Source organism: Battus philenor, unplaced genomic scaffold, assembly GCF_028537555.1.
Source record: "Battus philenor isolate CCGP_79_NKW_IND1 unplaced genomic scaffold, ilBatPhil1.0.hap1 SCAF_16, whole genome shotgun sequence".
NCBI lineage: Eukaryota > Metazoa > Arthropoda > Insecta > Lepidoptera > Papilionidae > Battus > Battus philenor.
In genome coordinates, this window is record NW_027181678.1 from 13,086,048 (window position 1) to 13,100,060 (window position 14,013).

General features: G+C 35.4%; 1 protein-coding gene across 1 annotated transcript in view; it reads left to right on the forward strand.

Annotated features, from left to right (window-relative positions):
* LOC137919471 (sodium-dependent neutral amino acid transporter B(0)AT3) overlaps nt 1-14,013 on the forward strand; it is a 30,954-nt gene extending 16,941 nt beyond the window's left edge. The window contains exons 2-5 of the mRNA XM_068762558.1: nt 9,546-10,217; nt 11,349-11,710; nt 13,422-13,685; nt 13,827-14,013. Of these exons, the coding sequence (XP_068618659.1) occupies nt 9,546-10,217; nt 11,349-11,710; nt 13,422-13,685; nt 13,827-14,013 (1,485 nt within the window). The remainder of the gene's footprint in view (nt 1-9,545; nt 10,218-11,348; nt 11,711-13,421; nt 13,686-13,826) is intronic.

Consider the following 14,013-nt stretch of genomic DNA (forward strand, 5'->3'; position numbering starts at 1 on the left):
CACCAGCTGAAAGTTCTTCAAATATAGGCCCGCAGTGAACGTGTTAATTTTACCAATGCTGGTTCAAGTGTCTAGTGGATGGGAGCAGTGCTTACTCATCTGTCGGGCTTGGTGATTATGGTATATCCCCATAGATATCTTAGGAGGAGGTCTGTCTCATTCAATAGGCGTCTATGGTCTGAAACAGCGACGTAACATGTGCTTAGTTTTTAAAAAAGGAACTTTGTTTACTATTTTATTATAATAATGCTACATGGTCAGGCTATATATTGCGCTAAGCAGACGGCCACTGGGGCCTTGAGGATCTGGAGAAGAGACTATGAATCGGTAGCGTAGGACTTCCATTCACGAGGTAGATATACAACCATGATAAGGTATTTGAAAAAACATATAAGAAAGGGCTATGTTCATAATAATAGTATATTTATAACACATAATACATATAGACAAAAAATTGCATTAATTACAGATAAAAACTAAAAGAGTAAATAAATAAATAAAAAAATCTTTATTTTTTCGATATTTTATTATCTGCAATCATTCGTAAAGCTATATAGCAGTCACGCTATATATTGCTGGTCAATACGGCCGCAGTGTTTTTATAATAAATGATGATTTTTGCGCGTTCGAAAATCGAACGCTGAATTGAATTCGGTCGCCATCTTGTTATGTGAGTAGCCATTGCTTTAATGTAAGAATTGAAATTTGTAAATAATAAATAAATAATACACCTTTGATCACTACTAGATTGGTTGTTGACACTACTCGTTAACTGCGTATTTATAAAAAGATGTGTTATTGGGAGGAGTAATAGAGAGTTGTGGAAGCAATTCGTCGTGTTATCGACCGAAGCTTTCCAAGAAAATTGCAACTTTCAGTAATGAAAGTAAACCACAAAGGAGAAGAAGAAGCCCTTGCAATTTTACTTTCTTCTTCTTCTCTGACGCCCACTGCAAGGCATATGCCTTCTCTAAACATCGTCATGATGACCGGCGCAGCCCAAATGCAGCAACTTTCTGCGATCTTTAATATGTCATCAGGTGGTAGGGGGGTGGTAGTGGGGGTGGTAGTAGGGGTGGTAGAGGGGGTGGTAGTGGGGGTGGTAGTGTACTGGAGCAAACAGAGCGACATTTCACGCAATAATTACAAAACGTATTCATGTTTAAAGAGGATGTTCTATTTTTATTCACAAAGTGATAATGTGTCTATACCTTTCAATGTGCGTTGTGCGTGCTTCTTTCAAACAATAACTACCTTTTATTTCTCATAGGTTTTATTAATGTAATGTGGGATTCTTCCTAGGGCCTGTACGTATTGTGGTATCAACAACACGAAGTCCAAAGTAAAAGTGTGTATATGTATTGTTTCTGAAGATGTTAATGCTGTTAGCCCTAAGGCTGTTATAGCTTCATCGGTACTGAGTTCACGGAGCGGAAGGGTCCGTGAACTAGATTTAAACTAGAAACTAAAGCTGGTGGGCCTACCAGCTGCACGGTGACGTTTGCACGTTGTTAAGGCTCTTCGCGGTAGAGCTTTGACGGGGTGTGTTGCTGGAGTGTGCTTGCGGGTTGGGACGGCAGCGTGGACCACAGGCGAGCGGAGAAGGGATCCGGGTCCAACCGCGGTCCGCCCACGCTGTTCGCGGTTAGGGAGCGGGCGGCCGCTCACTAAAAACGGGTGATGTGGCGTGATGGGTGATGTTTTGTTTTGATATGTAGAACGCGACGACCTATGTAAAGTGTTGCAGGTGCAGTGGTTGCTAATAAGTGTGTATATTCGAGCTTCGCCCGTATTTATATCGACGTAAAAAAAGAATTATATTTATAGGTTATTCCCCGTTTTCGATGCGCCGTTGATGATGTTGCCCTTACATGTGTTACCTAAAATAAATAAAAAAGTGTAAATATTTTCTTGGAATTTTCTTCGAACATCTGAGTCTAGTTGAAGATTAATCAGTGGATACGGACGTAATTACTTTGCTTTTCTTATTTTCCCTGTTCCCACTGCGGAGTCGTGAACTTTTAGATCGATATAGACCGTTCGTTGTGCTCTCATATGTCTCGGTCTAGGCGACTTTCTTTTTAAGATTATTTCTTTATACTTAAATTGAAGTAAACAATTTGAATATGTTTGGAAAGTTCTGGAAACGTTAGGTGTTTTTTTTTTAATATGTTGGCCACTGACTAGATCGCTTAAAACCTCTTTATATTCTTATTTTTTTTTATACTTTTTATATTGACGTTTGTGTAGCTATGCATTTTGTTTTCTTTTGTTCGGTCAGTCTATTATTACGTATTATTTTACTGTTATCAAGATTTGTAAAATTATAATTAAATTACCATCATTATTTTTATTTATATATCCGTTTATAAAGTCCACACGCTCGCCAACATTTATGGCAGAGATCTTACATTTCGAGTACAAATAATTTTTTAAATTTTTTTTTTAATTTTGCTGGTCTTTCCGCCCAAATTCTTTCTCTCTTTCCTCACATCCTTCACAAATCTTTTATTCTTCACATTCTGATCTTCTTTCACACATCGCCTCACTTCTCTCATTTAGATTCGTGATTACCTTTGCTTCTTATGTCACAGCATATTTATCTGTACTTTGTATCTATTATTTTTCCATAATCACCGACAGTTGACTTTACTCTTTTATTACGTTTAGCTTTTGATTTCTTGTTGCCGTGCTTACCCGACACCTTATTTTTTAACTTATTTTTGTTCTTAACGATTGTCTTTTGTGATATAAGACACATATTAACCTAAAGTTTTCTAGGTTATATTCCAATTCGTCATGACCCATGCATGACACGACTCGAAGGCTACATGTTATTACGGCGAAAGCTTAGAGCCTTCCACCACAACAGAGTCACTGCGCAGCATAAAACTCCTCACGTGGTTAAGTTAAATAAGCAATAAAAGAAAATTAAACAATAAATAGGTAACTGACGAAATTAAGTTAAGCTAAATCGCATGAGGGAATAATGAAAACAATTTTGACATGGCAATACCGAAGTCTTTTAATATTTTTAAACTCTATGTATATAAAGTAGGAAACATTTCCTGTACAAAATGGACGGTCGAGTGCGACCCCGGAATGAAACTTTCATTTATAAAGCTTTCTTCGAATGTCTTTTAAAGAATTTTTCTCGCAACTTCTTTTGATCGTTTCAACGAAATTGGGTTTCTTTACTTTTTTTATTTCTGTATAGCAGTTAAGAAATTTAATATTGGAATAGTATTATTAGGTTTATAATGTAGGAAAAAGATTTTAAGATTCTAAATTTAAAACCGCAGATAACTACTCTAATCTCACTTAAGCTCGTTTGGGAATACGTCATGCGTTCACTGCAATACCAGTCTGAGCTCTAGTGTGTTCGATTAAAGGAAAAACACAACCATACTTGCTTTGCAAAAGTCGCTCTGGTGTATTAGATTACTATTTAGAATATACTGCGGTTTTCAGCATAAAGTTTATTATTAGACTACTTGATAATCCGTGGAACTTTTTTTTTCTTAGCTCGTAGAAAGCCTTCTCTAAACAAATGATAATCTTTTGGATGCAATATAAAGTTTGAGGTTAAAGATTGTAATTTTCGAAGGTTGTAAGGTTGAATCTGATCTGAACACACTATATATATATACACCTATCCCCCGATTTACACGGTCGATAGGTTCCTGAGAAAAACGTATAAATCGAAAATTAAATTTGCTATTTAACAGTTGTGATTTTTTTATTATTTTTTGATGTACACAGAAATAAAAATAAAATGCATTGACAAGTTAAAATATTTAATATATTACGGAAACACTGTTTTTTTATTTAATTACAATACATTAAACAGAAGAACAAAAAATAAAACCAAAAGTGTTTTATTATCCTTTATCATTGTCAGAAATTACTCATTCTTTTTTTCGGAATCGAAGGTTCGAATTCACTTTCATCATTCGAATTTATTTGTGCCGATTCGATGTTTGAAGCAGAAATATTTACATTATGAGAGATGATAATAAAATCTGTTATTAAAATAAAAAAAAAACTTATTTCGAAAACCGTGTAAAAGCGAAAACGTGTAAAACGAGTAAATCAAGAGTAATCGATAAACGTGTAAATCGAGGGATAGGTTATATATATATATATATATATATATATATATATATATATATACATATATATTAGATTATTATAGAGGGCGATTTATCATTGGGACAGTCTGTGAAGGGGTGAATGTTTACCTCAGCTGTCAGAAAAACGCTTTAAGATTTCAAACCTATTTCCAATTATCCTATATAAGGTAATCACTTTCAACAACTTTTAAAACTTTTACATCTAAAACCTATCATTCTGTATATAAATAGTGATTCCTATTTTCTATAGATCTAGTCAACACATGATGATTGATTATAACAATTCACGCGAATATAATCCACAACGAGGATATTTGCATGCTAGCCTACCACTTAGAAAAGTGGGTCTGGACACTGTCCTGGTACAAATGTTCACGGTTCACGGGGGAATCCCGGAATACCTTCACAGGTTTGAACTCAAGAAGCGTCTCTTTTGCATCTGTGACCGTACGCAGGATCAGACCATGGTGCACTTGGTAATCAACTGTCTCGTATTTGAAAGGATTCAGTTAAAATTGGATCCCTGAGGTTTTGCGGAAAAATAGTTGAGATTGCAATAAGTAATAATAAGTCCAGAAGGTCCGGTAAGACCCAAAATACTTTACAAATTTTAATTATGATATGAAGTGTAAAAAGAAAAAGTAAATAAAGAAGTTTATAACTAGTAAAGAAAAGGGATAGATATAAATTATAAATAGTATGTAATTCTTTAATCTAATATATAAAATTCTCGTGTCACGGTGTGCGTGATTGAACTCCTCCGAAACGGCTCGACCGATTTTAGTGAATCTTATCGTACATATCGGCCAGGGTGGAGAATCGGACAACATCTATTCTTCATCCCCCTAAATGTTAAGGGTAGTGCACCCCTAAATTTTTTTTTTGCTTTTTAGACAAAATATTTTATTTTTATTTATTTATTATATAGCATACAAAATACACACAACCCTAAATTTTCATCCTCTACAATCAACATTATTTTGATTTGTTTTTTAATGTTTCCTAGAAATAACATACATGGCTAAACAACGTTTGAGGAATCAGCTAGTATTGTATAAAAATCTTCTTAGAAAACTATGATATCCTGGGAATAATAGTGAGGTTTTGCCTTGGGAAAGTCGATGCTTGAAAGGAAGGTAAATAATACTAAGAATGACAGATATTGTGATGAAAAAAAGAAGATGAAAAAATAAATATGTCAATCATGGCAGATGAAAATAAAATAAGCAAAATGAAAAGATTATTAAATCGCAAATAAAGTCCCTATCCCAAATATAGAGGGAAAAAGAGACCTTAAAACCTGGACCAAAAAAAATTAATAAATTATGAAAAAAACATCAATACTTCATATAACAGTGTTTTCTTTCATTTAAGATGAGACTATCTTGCAACTCGTATGGTTTTCTATACCATAACTGAAATTAAAATATTGTCACACATAATAACTGTATTTTAAATTACTCGTTAATTGTAAATTTATTATCTGCGTAAATGTCAATTGTCGTTTTTTATCTGCGCAATAATTAAATTATAGCCAGAGTTACTCTGTCAAATTATTATCTGTATAATTGTGGATTTATTATCTGTGCAGACATCAATTTATTATGTGTCTCACGGTTTCCCGCCGTTTAGTAGCGAAGCGTTAAACTCTAGGTCTCACAGAAAGTTATTCATTATTAATGTCTGTGACTTAATTAGTCAAAACGACAACGTTGCCTGAATTAATTAACATCTGGCGAAGGCTTTGGATAATCTGCACGGAAAGTACCTTTTCTTGTCGTTTTGTCACCACTAACGACTTGATAAAACTTATAAATTACTAGCTGAAGCTTGAACTTTGCCCTGTTAATAACGTGGGTTGTGTTCACCCCTTTTTTATTTGCTCTAGTCCTTCTCCTCGCGTCGCTAAGGGTCGTGATCTCCACAGAACACACACAAGAATCTCCGCTATCAGTTGCAATTGGCTACGTGTGTGGCATCACAATCTTTACTGTCAATACTGCTACAGATTATATTTCTCCAGCGTATTGGTTGAATATTATTGAAGTTAATAGATGCCCCGTGGAGGGGTGAAACACGTGTTGAGTAATTTGGTGGTGGCGGTTGTGTGATTTGCATTGTTGGCCGCATACGCATTTATCAGCGGGCTGGCGGGCGGTGCATTTCATTGCACGACTACCACTGCATGAGCGGAAGTGGCTAAATATTGGTCCTTTTCTTACTTAGGATGGACTTCCGCGAGGTAACGCTTGATTTCATTAAAAAGTTAGTAGATACTAGCGCCATCTATTGTCGAGATACATTAATAGGAATAGCATACGAACGCCCTCTGTGAAACAATACATATACTTTTTAATTTTCATGGTGAATTAATCAATTATCAGTATATTTCATAGTGACCACTGTATTTTTTAATTAAATATAAAATTAATTATTTAATATTTTGATCAAATTAACTATTGAATGTCAGTATTAATTAGCACTGCGTAATATCAAACGCGCGAAGTTCCAATTGTACTGTCAAACATGCGAAGTTCATGGTGATATGTCAAATACACAAAGTTTCACATAGTCGTGATATTTTTTGAAGTTATTCGCGTTTCCAAGCAGTTCACAAGTTTTTATCAGAATTTTCTAAGAAGTGTAGATATAAAAAGATTAATGAAATCATCTGTCGTTCTCAAATTAATGGGTGATTAAGGAAAATACGGATTCATTTTTATATATAGAGATGATGAGAGATGTCTTTAGATAGAACAGTTTTTATTTTATGTATATTTTAAATTCTAAAAGAGAACAAGCATTCGTACAAATTTCTCCGAGATATTTGTGTACAAATAATTTGAAAATTTTGAAGCGTTCATGCTCCATATCGCGACATCCGACATATCCACGCGCGTTCGAATTTAAATTCGAACGTCAATTTGAATTCCGACGCCATCAGCGATTTCGTCGCTTCTGTTGTTAGATTCGTGTAAATTGTATATACACCAATACCACGTCGTTTCGTTTTGCGTTTTTTTCGAAGTTGTGTCGCTGCTTAATTAGTACTAATTTTCACTGTGCGACGTTAGATTTTCGAGATTTCGTTGTTTTGGGTTTGAGTCTTTCATAAATTTTTTTTATTTTTTTTTCCAAAAGATGGCAACACTTTTGTTTCTTTTTGCGCCATGCCATCAAAACTCGGGGATTCTCTTTCTAATTAAAAATCAACGAATTTTTAATACAGTTTTATTTTCACTTTGTTTTGCTAATTTTGGAGTTCAGTTTCAATTACGCAGTGTGTTGTAATGTAGTGTGTTATGTTTTTTTTTAAAAGAGAATAATAAATTTATATAAATTTTAACGTGTTGTTTCTGGTTACAAAAAAGTATATATTTTCCAATTTATTTATTGGCAGAGTTATATATTTTTTTAATGTTTGCTTTGTTCAATTTTCTTTTTATAAAGTAGTATTTTGTTGACCCTGGAACCTATCTTCGATCTTTACATGGTTTGCTATAGAAAACCTTAACTCACTTTGCGGCGTTTCAATTTGCGTCGTGTTTTTATGGAAGTTTTAGAATATTTTTATATGTGTGATCATACCATGTTGATCACTAGGCAATCATCTTCATCGCCAATGTGCTTGGGCGGTAACTCATCACCTACTTATCTCGTATAAGCTTATATTCTACACTATTTCATACTAACTCTTAATCTCAAAGCCTTTAACACATGCTTGACGAAGATATTAATTATCTTCATAATAGAGTTGGGATAAGATTTGGTGGAAGGCCTGTTATCAATATAAGAAATATAACGACATACATAAAGTTTTATTAATAAAATACAGTAATATAGATAAAATACGTTTATTTGTCATTTAAACTTCTAACAGAATATTTATTGATCGCCAACTTATTATTATTTTTTTAAGCTGTGTTTATGTAAGTTTATTTGTAAATACGTAACATAAAGGTTTGTACACGTCAACTACACATTATTAGTACTTTTACATTTTCCATACTATAGTTGTCTGTAAGAGATTGTCTTGTGTGATAACACCGCCCATTGTACTTTTTTGTGTATTATTGTGAAACTTTTTAAATTTACCCTAATATGTAGAATAAAGAATATTAAAAAAAAGTACCTTCGTATTATTTGTATCTTCATAATAAATAGAGTAAAGGACATTGAATGTCTACTTACCTACTTATGCAATGAATCACTATGAAGTACGTTTTATATTTATTTTTTTGTACCGTGCCAGTCTAGTAACTTTTGACAATACGAAATCTAAGTAAGAAAAGGACCAATATTTAGCTACTTCCGCACATGCATCGTGCAACAAAGCGCACCGTTCACCAGCCCGCTGATAAATGCGCATGCGGCAAAAAATGCGAATTATACAACTGCCACCGTTAAACCACTCAACGCGTGTTTCACCCCTCCACGGGGCATCTTCAGGAGTTATATTACACCGATTAGTGCCAAACACAGAGTGGGCTCACTCTGTGTTTGACTCACCACTACATGTGCGGAAGTGGCTAAATATTGGTCCTTTTGTTACTTAGGATGAACTTCCGCAAGGTAACGCCATTAAATAAATACGAACTCTATCAAAGAAGATATATATAATAAAAATAATATCTTAACTAACGACATATAGTATGATTTCTTGCTACGCAATTCGCACCCTCAAATATCCTTTGCAATCGGTCGGGAGCACGTAGAGGGTATATAACAAAGAACTTAATATAAGGCGAAGGATGTCGCTCGATCGCAGACGAAGTTTCTAGAGAAAAATTGGAAGATTTTTTTTTTAATTTATATTATTATTATTCGAGGCAAAGATGTTTATTGCAATGTACGATGGTTTAAATAGGGTTATTAGTTTCACATTGTTCGGGCGTGTTGAAAAAAATATAATTTAAAATATTTTAATGTTTAAGAAAATACTGTAATAACTTGCTTTAGTGAACACTAAACCATGCAAAGACGTGAGCAAAATTTTTTCGGAAATATTAAACGTAAATCATATATATAATTATATCAAATAGTGGTCATTAGTACCTAGTATAGCCATAAGTTCTATTACAAATAAAATATCCGTAGATTTAAAAAAAAATAATGTTTATATGTGATTAAGTAGAGTGAAAAAGATATAACTAAGAAAAGGACCAATATTTTGTCACTTCCGCACATACAGTGGTAGTCGTGCAACAAAGTGCACCGCCCGCCAGCCCGCTGATTAATGCGTATGCGGCAAACAATGCGAATTACACAACTGCCACCGTTAAATCGCTCAACACGTGTTTCATCCTTTCACGGGGCATCTTCAGGAGTTATGTTACACCGATTAGTGGTAACACAGATCACCGTGTCTGGCTGGAATATGATCATGAATAAAAAAGAATCCTTTTGTTTCAGGCAAGCAGCCCGACACAGTACTTCTGGTACAGGACAACCTTACAGATCTCCGAAGATATAAATTACCCGGAAACATTTAACTACAAGATAGCATTGGCCCTCGTCATTGCCTGGATCCTCGTGTACTTGTGCATGATCAAGGGCATAGCTTCATCCGGGAAGGTTGTATACATAACCGCAACATTTCCGTACATCGTTCTAGTAATATTCTTCTTCAGAGGGATCACTTTGAAAGGCATGAGTGACGGTTTGATTCATCTGTTTACGCCGAAATGGCATACGATTCTCGACCCTGTTGTCTGGCTGGAAGCAGGCACTCAGATATTCTTTTCGCTTGGACTCGCTTTCGGCGGGCTTATTGCCTTCTCGTCTTACAATCCTGTGGATAACAACTGCTATAGAGATGCTATTATGGTCTCTATGACTAACTGCTTAACGTCCATGTTCGCTGGCATTGTTGTGTTTTCAATAATCGGTTTCAAAGCTACTATGGTTTATGAAAAATGCTTGAGCGATAGAAATGAAACGCTGTTGGAAACTTTCGGTTCTTCTTACGCATCCATGGTGTTCCCTGAGGAAGGCCAGCCTGTATCGGTGGATATGAATGGAAACTTGACCACAATACTGATGCCGCATTTACCTGAATGTGATCTCCAAAAGGAATTGGACAATGTAAGTATTTCAAATTGAATTAGTATGTAGTATTAGTAAAGTGTTTGTTTTATTTTTAATTGTCAACATAATTTAACATTTCAAATTTTTTATTTTCTTTTGGTGTGGACCCCGTCTGGCTGAATGAGGTCTCTTTCACATTTTCGGATTCTCTGTTTTTGAGCAAGGATCATCTAATTCTTCTTTGCTTTTTCAACAATATCACCAGCCCACTGTTGGGCTGCTCTGTCGACATTTCTTTTTCCTATGATCCTTTCCGACGTGTCACTTTTATGATTTTATTGCCATTTTAATTCGTAATGTTATTATCAGTTACTAAAGTTTTTCTTGTGAAAATTTCTGACCGTCTTTTGTGTATCTTAATCAGTGTTAGTGCACTTCTATTCTTCTATGTGGACTTAGACGAGAAGCAAACAAGAAGAAAGAAGACAGATTTCAAATAACTCTTTTCTTCGTTTGTAATGTGTAGTCTCCTTTTAAAGTTACCTTTTGGGATTCAAATTCAAAAAAAGTAGAATTACATATCGATATTAACCTTTACTTAATTTTTTATGCTTTGAAAATTAAAATGTTAATTATATATTTACGTACACGGCGATAAATATTATTCATCGACGTTTGGAAAGAGACAATCGGCTAATTTCGGCTTCGTAGGGCGCTATCTCTGTCGCACGAAATACAACGACTGACAAAACGTCACCTAGGTAATGTGGGACAGAGATGGTGCTCGACGAAGCCAAAATTAACCGATTGTCTCTTTCCAAAAGTCAATGTGCAATATTTATCGCCGGGTACTGTACACATTAAAAACTTTCAAATAAACGAAGCTTGATTAAAACTTACCTTGTGTAACTTATTATAATAAATCATTAACGTATGTATACAGGATGATTGTTTATAGGTGTGAAAGCTGTGAAAGAATATATGTATAGCTCTTTTAAAGCCTTTACACCTATCTGTCTGTATATGATTGAAATTTATTTACATTTTTAACAGTTAATTCTTTTCTCGAGCTCTTTTATTAATCGAAACAAAATGATAACAATTTTAACGAATACTAATTAATATACTAATACAATATTATTAAAATTAATATTGTTATTTAATGTTAAACTTTTATTCGTTTCACAGACTGCATCAGGTACAGGTCTTGCGTTCATAATCTTCACGGAAGCTATCAACCAGTTTCCAGGAGCTCAATTCTGGTCTGTTCTATTTTTCCTGATGCTGTTCACCCTGGGCATTGACTCTCAATTTGGGACGCTAGAGGGCGTGGTCACCTCCATTGTGGACATGAAACTGTTTCCTAACCTTCGGAAGGAGTACCTGACTGGTGGTCTGTGTCTGGTCTGCTGTTTGCTGTCCATGGGGTTCGCGCATGGCGCCGGAAGCTATATATTCCTGCTCTTCGATATGTACAGTGGGAATTTTCCATTGCTGATTATCGCATTCTTCGAGTGTATTGGAATTGCTTACGTATATGGTGTAAAAAGGTAAGTTTTATCATTTTATTATTTCTATTAACCCTTAATAGCCTAGAGTTTCAATTTTGATACCAATCTTTTAAATCGAATGTTCACATTACTATTAGTTTTTTTATAGGTTTGCTGTACGTATTTTACTGTTGTATAATATTCTTTCCAACGAAATTAAAAAAAAAAAACTATTTTTCCGTTCATCTAGACTCTCAAGCAAACACAGTAATTTAAAAAAAAATCACTTTCGTAAATCTGGCTATTAGGGTTAAGAAAATCCATATTTAGATGTTAAACCGCATTGTTAAATAAAGGGCCAAAAAAAGGAAAGAAAGAAAGATTTTATTGTTGGTAGGAGTTACATTACGCCATCGTCAGCGGCACAGCAAACAGGGGAATCCCACGCCAGAGCGCTCTATATTTACGTCGTGTGAAAGAGAGCGCACTACATTACTTCCCGGCTCGTGATTGGCTGACGGTTTTTATTGGTTGAATATTGTATTAACAGTTTTAAGAATCGGTAAAAAACATCGGTTGAGTTTGATCAACATACACACTTCTACTTTGGACTTATGTTGTCATTACTTCCAAGACCTATTTGTCACAGGAACGTGAGGATCCCACAGGCATATTGCCTACGACATGTTTTAGGCGTAAAGTTAAAACAACGTTTGTACGTTGTACAAAGTACAAGTACAAAAAAAGACAAGGCTAAAGCGAAACAACGGCCATATCCAGGTCTAAGACACAGACGTGTTCACCCTGAATGTTTTAAAAGAATATTGTATCTGTCTACTTTGTATATAGAAACTTAAAATAAGAAAAAATAAACTCGCGGCTCGACGAGGGACAGTTACGGATGCGGTGATGGTGAAGTTTCGCTTATCTCAACAGCCTTCCTCAGTGATCCATTCTAAATTTATAAACAAATATAAATGGGAAATTAATCACAGATTTTCAGGGCGTAACATATATGTACAACAGACTTTACATAGTTATGGAAACGAAAGCTTGATGATCCAAGTTTATTTTTCTTTCTTTTATAGAAATCAAAATGGCAGATGTTTCTTTATTCTAAACTACCTATATTATTGTAAATATACAGGACATTTAATGTAATCAGGCGTTATTTTACGGAAGTCCATTCTAAGTAAGAAAACGACCAATATTTGGCCACTTCCGCACATGCAGTGTTAGTCGTGCAACAAAGTGCACCGCCCGCCAGCCCGCTGATAAATGCACATGCGGCAAACAATGCGAATTACACAACTACCACCGTTAAATCACAGAGTGACTCTGTGTTTGGCACTAATCGGTGTAACATAACTCCTGAAGATGCCCCGTGGAGGGGTGAAACACGTGTTGAGTGATTTAACGGTGGTAGTTGTGTAATTCGCATTGTATGCCGCATGCGCATTGTTACAGGACATTGTTATAAATATACTATTATGCGACCGTTGGTATGTCTGTTTTAATAAATACGTACATTAGCGTATCTTGCGCTCTGACATTAAAAATTGCATGAATTTGAATGCTCTTTTTAAAATAATAAACATATTTTCAATAGCAAAGCCTTAACATATATATTCATGTATAACAACTATGATAACTAAAATATACTTTATGAGGACTATGGAATTTAGAACTATATTGATACGAACAGAAGGTATATGAAAGGTTTTTTGTATGATAAAAATGACGGTATTAAAATGGGTGATCTAATTTTCAGATTCGCTGATGACATAGAGCTGATGACGGGCCGCAGACCTGGTATCTACTGGTTGATCTGCTGGAAGTATTTATCACCTATGGCGATGCTCTGCATTCTTATCTCGTCGTTTGCGGAGCTGGCGGTGGAAGGAGCAGGATACGACGCGTGGATAGGTTCCATAGGCGACACCCAGCGGAAGCCATGGCCGGTGTGGGCAGTGCTCTTAGTGCTGGTGCTGGTATTGGCTTCAGTCCTCTGGATTCCAGGACTCGCCATATGCAGGTCGGTTAATATACATTATGATTGGTCATAAGTATACATATATACATATATATATATATACATACTCACAAATACATGCGAGCGATTATGCAATAGGTAAAAGAAGTGAATAAATACGCTGATAATTCTTCATGGTTCCAGATACTTCGGTATACCGGTCATCGAAGACGAGGAACGTGCGTGGTTCCCGGCCGACGACCTTCGTGACTTCCACGGAATCGAGCCTCGACCTGTCACCGCTGCAGAGACGCTGCTGTTCTGCACACGCCCTGACGGCACCGAAGGCTGCTGCTGGCCTGGATGCTGTGAGACTGACGACGAGGAGTAA